Here is an 8,704-nt window from a genome sequence, read left to right as displayed (position 1 = left end):
CTAGTCAGTAGCTTTTTAACTTTAATAGGGTCTACATTGTGGAATATTTTCTTACTTTTTATTTTTTATTGTTCTTTAAAAGGGTACTCTCTCTTTATTATCCTCTTTGATTCTTATTTCATAAACTCTTGTCACATTATTTGGATTCACCCAACTTCTACCATCATTAAATCGCAAACTTAGAGTTCTATGATTTTGATGTTCTTGCATGATTAGTAGAAGAATTAATATCATTATATTGTATAAGGTTATGCTTAATATAGTAAATAAAAAATCATCCATAAAATGTTATAGCTAGCTTGCAATCATTATAACTAATTCATCATAAAAATTTGCATAGAAAAAACTCGAATTTTGTCTTAATTTTTATATTGCAATGCAAATATTCAAATAAAAAACTTTCAAAAACGACTTCGAGATCACCACCATTAAATATAAGCCATCATCTGATTCCCCTTTATGTCGCCCGATATTGATACTCATCACTGCTCAATAGTGAGGCTAGTCATCACCTTATATCAACACTTACCCTCACCAAACACTGACTGACACCATAGTTTCAACTCAACCAAGGATTATTATTATTTAATATTAGCATTCTAAATCAGCCAATCTCTCTATTTATACATAGAAGAATTGAGCTAGACTACCCAACTCTCCACTCTTCATTCAACACCTGAAGCACACCATGTCATCACCTAAACCAAACTAAGATCCAATAGATGTCACTCACTGATAATTTGTACTTGCCTTTGCAATCTTCACTCTCCGCTCCTATAATGAGAACAACCAAGCAATTTGTTGATCTTCGTCAATGTCCAATGTGACTAGTGCACCACCATGCATTGCTTACCAATGTCTGATGTTTATCAACCATTGATATCCAATACTAGCATTCATTGTAGTCAATCTCCCCTTTACCAAGATTGTGACACATCATATCATTGATTGTAATCAGATGTTGATATTCCCAAGCAATTATCATTTGAACATATGTAAGCCATCGTTGTCTAATGCTCTCCTCCTAATCATCAGTCTCTCTTTGTACAAGCTGAACAAGCATGCATACCTTTGTTCCACTTAACTATCATTTAATCTATGTCTGTGCTCGATTTCTATCATCCACTAACATCTGATTCCCATCTCTCTTATCATTGATTTCTCCTTCTATTAGAACAACTAAACATATCAAACAGATCAAACAGATCACTAGTTGTCATATGATGTTTAATGTTTCCATTCGATTATTTTTTTTAGGTTTGCCAATGTCTTGTGTGTGTTTGTGACTAATGTCTTATAAAGAGATTAATTAAGCATACCATCAAACCCTTCTACATTTCCAATTGATCGTCTTTTGATGTCTGACGTGTCAAATACATATCAATTCAACAATCATTTTTTTCCTCATAATGGATTTCTCTCATCTTATAGAAGGAGAGTGGTTTAGAATTCAGTTTGTCTGATGACATTTTAGACTTCCATAATTCAAGAATGTCATTCTTTTCATCTATCCTCCAATTACGACCAACATTATTAAAGTCATTCTACTTAATTTCACATTATTATTATTATTATTATTATTTTGAGATTCTGCATTTTCTTATATACACTTAAATTAGTTGTTTTTATAAGATTTTTGTTCAATATTTAGGGTCCGTTTGAGACAGTTTATGTGGTGTGGTGGCGTTTTGAAAACGCACTAGATTTGTTTGGGTAAACTGCATTTTTGTCAGCTTATGTGTTTTAAACACACTGCACCTAGATAGGTGCGACGGCAGCTTTCTGGTACCGGTCTGATTTTTTCAAAAAAAAAATAAAAATAAAATTTATAATAGTATAATAGTCACTACACTTAGCTTATCAGCAAATTATTTTTAATCAGTTTATCAGCAGATTATTCAATAAGCTGCAACTACCCCAAACAGACCCGCGCTGCAGCTTATTTTATTGAATAATCTTTTTTCTCTAAACCCTCTTCATATTCTAGCATATTATTGATAAAAATGAACCTATACACTAATAAATGAGTGTTATGAATATGAATAAATATGAAATTTTAGATGTTATATTACATTTATTTGTTTATTGGAAAGTTTTCCCGTAATTCAAACTCTCGGCTCCTAATTAGGGTTCGAAGGCTGCTTCGCGAGTTCGAGCAGGGAAGGCTGCATCGTCGCAGCTGATCTCGGGCAGAACCCACGGAGTGCGAGAGAAGAAGAGCTAATATGTTGCTCAAAAAGCTCCTTTCTCTCCCCTCCTTGCTCGGAAGAAGTGCCGATTCCATGAAGATAAGCCGTCTAGATCAGCTTCCTCCTGTGAGGTAAATCCGTTCCAATCCATGCCGGATACTTTTCTCTCTCTTATCGGCAATTGGCTATATAATTCTGGTCGAAATTGCGTGGCTGCAGCTTATTCTCTACTTCCTCGGAGCAGGTCGGCAGCGGGAAGAGCTTTCTCCGTCGCCGGGTGATACCGATCGTGCTTCTTAGCCTTACCGGTGGATTCACTCTCAGTGCTGTTAATGACATTGCGATCTTCCATGGATGCAGCAAGTATTGACATCTTCTTGCCTCCCATCTGTTTGTTTTCTTTTCTGCTGTGTATGATTACATAGGAGAGTATGGATTGTAAACCCTGACTGTTAGTTATGCGAATTTTTTAAAGAGGAGTAACGCGACTTGTCCGCAAAGAGATTCACACGTGAAATTCAGTGAATTGGTTGTTATTGATTTAAACCATATAAATTTTACATACCTAGCACACAATTCTTATGTATTTACATATCTCACACCTAACTTTCATATTTATCTAGGTAGCATTTTGGTGCTCGAAACCTATGCATGAAAATGTGTATTTCTGAAATTTAAATATTTAATAAGATATAATATACTTGATGCATATTTCAAAATACTTGAAGATCTTTAATTGAATACATCTTTTTATAACATTAATTCTACATTTAAAAATTTGCCATCTTTGTGACAACGGATGCATAACATAGCATTTCTTTTTGCAAAACTTGTGTGTGTTATATCTTGGATGATTTGAATTGCTGTATATTTATGTATCCTTGTTTTTTTGAAACATTTAATTAATTTTAATTTTAGATATGCTGAATTTAGACTTGTAAAGCTTCTTACCCTTATGAATGCTATAAAAATCGAAAAACATGAATAATCCTTTGCAGATTCACTAGAGCTATGGATTATTCTTCTAGAAGTTACACAGATGTTTCAAATAGTTGTAACATGCCTTAGGCTTCTTCTGAATTGATGTTTGGCTGCCTTGCGAGGAGCACAAATTCAATTCAAATGTTAAATCTTATAATCCTGTGATATGGCAATATTTGTTTGAAAATTTTTTTTTTTTTTTTTTTTTTTTTTGCACTTGAAGATGCCTTGGAACAAAACTTTTTCGGGAGTTTCATTCTATGAAAACAACTGCTCTGAAAATGCAGGTGTGAGTGCTTACATTAACATTTCTTTAGATCCTGCGTCTAGGAGAGATACTTTCATTGCTTACAGTCCTTTTTTTCTGGTAAACCATCTCTCCTCACCAGTCGCCATGAGGAGAGTTTCCTATTGAATCTTAGCACCGTGATAACAGTTTTATACAATGTTCCCTGTAGCTCTTTATGTCATTTGCTGAAAGATGGTGTGATTTTGAAGATATGTATATACTTTTTGTGTAAAACATTAGAACTTAAAAAACTTGTTCAATAATTTTGCAGAATTACTTGCAGTATAGATTTTTGTTTCTTATGCTTTTAAGATTAATCTAATTTATTATGCATGCAAGGTTTCAGCCGAGTCTTACTAAAAAAAATGTGATATTTATGTACACTCACACACACACACACACACTTAACAAGATTTTATCATATGCATCATATATATGTATACATATGATAAAATCTAGTTGGGTGGTAACTAAGAAAAAGCCATAAGCATTGGATGATTTGTATAAATGGCTAGATACTAAGCAAGGAGAAAAGTCTATTTAGAAAATAGCTAAGGCGGGGGATTGAAAATCTACAGACTTTGGTGTGGTTATTGTAGTTTTATGAAAGAAGTATATTTTAGCATTGTGTACAATCATGTAATATGTTATAGATTGTTTTAGAGTAAAATGTCAAAATAGTTTCCTGACTCTTTACATGGGATCATTTTAGCTTCAGTTCTATAAAAGTGTCAAATTTGTTCTCAAAATTTTTTAATGGGGCTTAAAATAGTCCCCTCTTTAAAGAGTATGAGGACTATTTTAGCCCATATTAAAAAAATGTTAGGAGACTAATTGATACTCTTATTGACTTAGGGACCAAAATGTTCCCCTACAAAGTGTTAAGGGATGATTTTGACATTTTTCTCAATTGATTTATTAGGTTGAAGTTGAGTATACTCCAAGAAGATGCATATTGATAAACATTTAGGCTTAAATGAGACTTGTAATGAGATTTATAAAATAGTTTTGTTAAAAAAAGATCGACGGAAGAGCATTTGACACCAACAAGACATGTGCTCAACATTGCCTCAATTATGAAAAATCAAACTTACGAGCAAGGTTGTCAAGACTTACCTGACATTGAATTGAAAGGAGATGGTCAATGTACTATGGTTCAACTAAGATTAAATCGGATGATATAATAAATATTAATTTTTTTTAATTTAATTTAAATAATATAATAATAATATTTTTACTAATTCAACATATAACATTTTAATTTATAATGCTTAAATCTTAAATATTTGGAACGTGTTTTTAAATTAGAACTTTAAGACATGATATTTTAATTATTTTCTCAATTTCTAATTCAAATCTTTTATTTCTAGCCATCATATCAAAATTGAAAGGCCAAAATTAATTATTATTAAAATCAATTGATTCTTCAAAAACTAGTTTGGTTCATCTGTTTGTTGATTCAACCACCAATTTTGGTTTGTTCTTTGTATAAGCGGTTTTGGACCTATACTAAACTGGTCAAAGGACTAATACATGGTTGAACCAGCCGGACTGGTCGGTCCAATCCAATTTTAAAATATTTCTTATGAGTTTTTCTGTGAAGTTATCAGAGAGAGCAACACTATATTGATTTAGCAAAATCACATTAGGAGACTTAAATTTGAAGCACACTCTAACAACTAATTTCTAACCTAGTTGCCACTAAGACTAAAAAAAAAATAAAAAATAAATAAAAAGGAGGATTTTAATATGTTGTTATTCAACTTGAGAAAATATTTGATTAGGTGCCATAACATTTTTTTGTGTGTAATAGGGAGAAAAGCTGTGTGAAGCTTTCTTCAAGCTATTAATCATGTGTATGATAGAATATTAACTAGCATTAGAAATAGTTTTAACTATCAAAGAGTTCTCAATCACTACATGATTACTTATTATATTGAGGATTTACATTTAACATGCCTTTTTTTATGAAGATGCCAACCAAGGATTTTCAAAAAGAAATACTTTGGTGTATACTATTTATAATTGATATTGTTTTATTAAATGAGACCCTTTGTTGAAGTTATATATATGGATAGAAATTATAATTCAAAAGTTTTAGGATTGCCAAATAGTCAGTATATAACATGAAATTTAGCAGAAGTTACAAATTATCAATCAATAACTCAATATTATTGGATGATCATATAGTATCTTGATGTGATAGGTCTCAAGTATCCTTGATCTATTATATAAAAGGGTTTCCTATAGATGTGGACATAATTTCTAGAATTGAGGCTAATTAGTTATAGTGGATAAATGCTTAATGAGTGTCATATAATAAGTGAATGTCCTGGAGAATTAAGAATTTTTATAAACAGTAATTTGGGTCGTTAGGTCATATGTGTTTTGAGTGTTGGGCAATAAGGAAGTCATTGATGTATTGCCTGTATTATTTCATTGCTATGATAATGAGTATTTGTAAGTTGCTATGGTAATGAATATTTTAAAGATACTATTTTAGGATAATATAAAATTAATTTCGAGATAGCATTTATGTGCATGCTTGTGGCACACTTCATCACAGCTTAACTTGAAGTGATTTAACTTTAGATAGAGTTGATGCTTCTATGTAATAGCCTTTGAAGTAAAACCTTTTTATTGCATTAAGAATTGTCGATGCAATATTAAATAAAATTTTCTAATGGTATTTTCTCCGTAAATATATTTCTTCCAACAATCTTATATTTTGATCATGTAGTGTATCCCATGAAAACTCATTATATATGCTTTTGACACAATCGTCAACAATTATGTGATGGCTGATAAGATGCTTGATTAGTCCATAGCAAAATTATATCTTTGATTCATATAACAGTGTACTCTTATATATTTCTTAGATAGTGGTTTTCCTTTTAGTGCTTGTGCATTTAGCCAAATATTTATATAATTGTTAATTCTTTTTACAAAAGCCTTGTTTGGGATCACATTTGTTTTAAAATTTTGTTTGTTATTTTTGCTTTTATTTTCAAAATAGGGAAATTTACATACCTGACACACAATTCTTACATATTTACATATCTCATTCCTAAACTTTCATATTTACATACAAAACACTTTGGTGCTTTTATTCTATACATGAAAATGCGTATTTCCCTTTTTAAAAGTGATAATAATGTTTTTTTCTTTTTGTGATATTAAAGATTTAAGTGCTATTTTGAAAAATATGGAAGTTTAAGTGTGAGATGTAAATACATTAGAGCTATGTGCTATATATGTAAATACACCTAAAAATATGTATTTAGTGTACTTTTTTTATGTTTTTACTTTTTATTTAAAAATAAATCATTTTATCTTTAAAAGCACTCAAAGTATAATCTAAATGTTTTGAGTGCTTTTAAAAAATAAATTCTCCATCAAATATAGTTTATTTCAAATCAAAACATAAATAAAATAAAATTAAGGAATTAAAAAAAAAAAGATCCCAAACTGCCCCGAAGTTAATATATTTTTCCTGGCCTCTCAAGTTTCCACATATTCCTTGTGCATTCAAGTGATTAATGACTCATTAACTGTCATATTTTTGTTGGATTCCGTTTTAGGAAGGCAATTGAAAAGGCAACTGAGGATAAAAAAATTGTAGAGGCTCTTGGAACTCCAATTGTAAGAGGGCCATGGTATGATGCATCGCTTGCTGTAGGCCATAGGAGAAACTGGGTATCATGTACATTTCCTGTTTTTGGGCCCCAAGGATCTGGCACTTTCCAGTTGAAGGCTTTTCGCCGTGGAGGTTTGCACCTACTATTTACAATTCAATTTTCATTTACATCCATACCCACCCAATTCCTGTGTATGTACATATCTAACACCTAAGTTTTACCCTTTACATTTGACCCACCCAAATCTTTCGTATCAAATGAAAATTTCCACCATATTAACTTTTAAATAATGAAATACACCTTTTCATAGATAGGTTAGGTGGCATGCATGTAGAAATTGAAGTTTAGGCATTAGATATGTAAATGCATGGGAATTGACTGGTATTTATGTAAATCTTCCTTACTCTTAACATCTTCCTATTGCCCTATAAGTGGAAATTGGCTTTAAGCAAAGTGGGGAGATGATATGCTTAAGCTTTAAGCTGTTTTAGGCCATTATATATGATGAGATAAGACCAGAAAAAATGTTTGATTGTACATTGCTTTATGCTTGTTTTGTAGACGCTCTTTGGTCTTCTTAATTTTGTGTACGGATAAATTTTAGATGCTCCTCTGAGAATCATAGTCCATGTATTGTTTAATCTGGTGATATTATGTTTTTGGGAGTTTTACATGGATACCACTTAATTCTCATGTATATACATATAACTCCCAAGCTTTAATTTTTTATGCATATTCCACCTTGCCTATGCATGAAATGGTGTATTTCCACTTTTTAAAAGTTAAAATAGTGGCATTTTCTATGTGATATGAAAATCTAGGATGGTATAAATGTAAAAAAGTAAAGTTTTAGATATGTAAATACATAGGACTTGGCTGGTATGATGTTATTGCCCCTTATTTTATTTTTTGCAGTTTTAAATTTGGTTTCATTTCAAATAAATACAGATTCTTTTATTTCTGTTCTTTTGCTGCAGAAGACAAGTGGTTCTCATTTCTTCAGCACCATGACTGGGACTTGGTTGCCATGGAAGCTCTCATTGATGTGCCTTCAGAAAATGAGAACAGCCAACATGTTCTTCGGATAAGTCTTACAGGTAACATTTCACCTTCCAATGCCCTCATTGATTCCAAAGCTTGCATGCCTCCAGAAACCAGAGCAGCTGGGAATTAGAGTTAGTTTTTTTGTTTTTTGTATTCATTTGTTTATTCATAGCCCTTTTATTTTACAACTACATTAAATAACAATAGACAGATAATTAAATCTTAAAGGTTTTTGTGCTGTGTTGAACAGAATGTGGCAGTTTGATAAAAGCATGTGGGTGTTATTGTATTATTCAGTTGATTGAATGATTAAGAAGGATATTATTAGTTTCACGTAATTATAGTATTCTAATTTTAATTAATACACGAGTAATTATAATAATGTGTTATTAGTTAATTAGTTAAGATGATAACAATCTCTTTTGACTTATTATTATTGTTATTTTATTTAGAGGTTGGCATATATTAATTTTTAGGGTCTTAATTACGAATTAAGTCCTTGGAATGTTACTCAACTTTCTGGTTTATCTGTCCAAATTTAAATGGAGATTTTATACAATTAA

The 8,704-nt window shown here is 31.1% G+C and overlaps 1 protein-coding gene across 1 annotated transcript; it reads left to right on the top strand.

The window, feature by feature from the left end:
- The first annotated feature begins 2,094 nt into the window (after positions 1 to 2,094).
- Positions 2,095 to 8,470, top strand: LOC110023007. Its single transcript, XM_020722207.1, has 4 exons — positions 2,095 to 2,320; positions 2,409 to 2,552; positions 7,041 to 7,228; positions 8,075 to 8,470. The coding sequence occupies exons 1-4, from the start codon at positions 2,226 to 2,228 to the stop codon at positions 8,269 to 8,271; spliced, it is 624 nt and encodes a 207-aa protein (XP_020577866.1). The 5' UTR covers positions 2,095 to 2,225; the 3' UTR covers positions 8,272 to 8,470.
- The last annotated feature ends 234 nt before the right edge of the window (positions 8,471 to 8,704 follow it).

This window comes from Phalaenopsis equestris, unplaced genomic scaffold (assembly GCF_001263595.1).
Source record: "Phalaenopsis equestris unplaced genomic scaffold, ASM126359v1 Scaffold000002, whole genome shotgun sequence".
NCBI classification, from domain to species: domain Eukaryota; kingdom Viridiplantae; phylum Streptophyta; class Magnoliopsida; order Asparagales; family Orchidaceae; genus Phalaenopsis; species Phalaenopsis equestris.
The sequence above is the reverse complement of the archived record's forward strand: the minus strand, read 5'-3'. Positions and strand labels throughout refer to the sequence as shown.

Excerpts from the sequence above, each read along its gene's own strand:
- LOC110023007 (XM_020722207.1), top strand. The coding sequence starts at position 2,226 with ATGTTGCTCAAAAAGCTCCTTTCTCTCCCCTCCTTGCTCGGAAGAAGT. Across the intron at positions 2,553-7,040 it reads ATCTTCCATGGATGCAGCAA|GAAGGCAATTGAAAAGGCAA; the intron begins GTATTGACATCT and ends ATTCCGTTTTAG. Across the intron at positions 7,229-8,074 it reads GAAGGCTTTTCGCCGTGGAG|AAGACAAGTGGTTCTCATTT; the intron begins GTTTGCACCTAC and ends CTTTTGCTGCAG.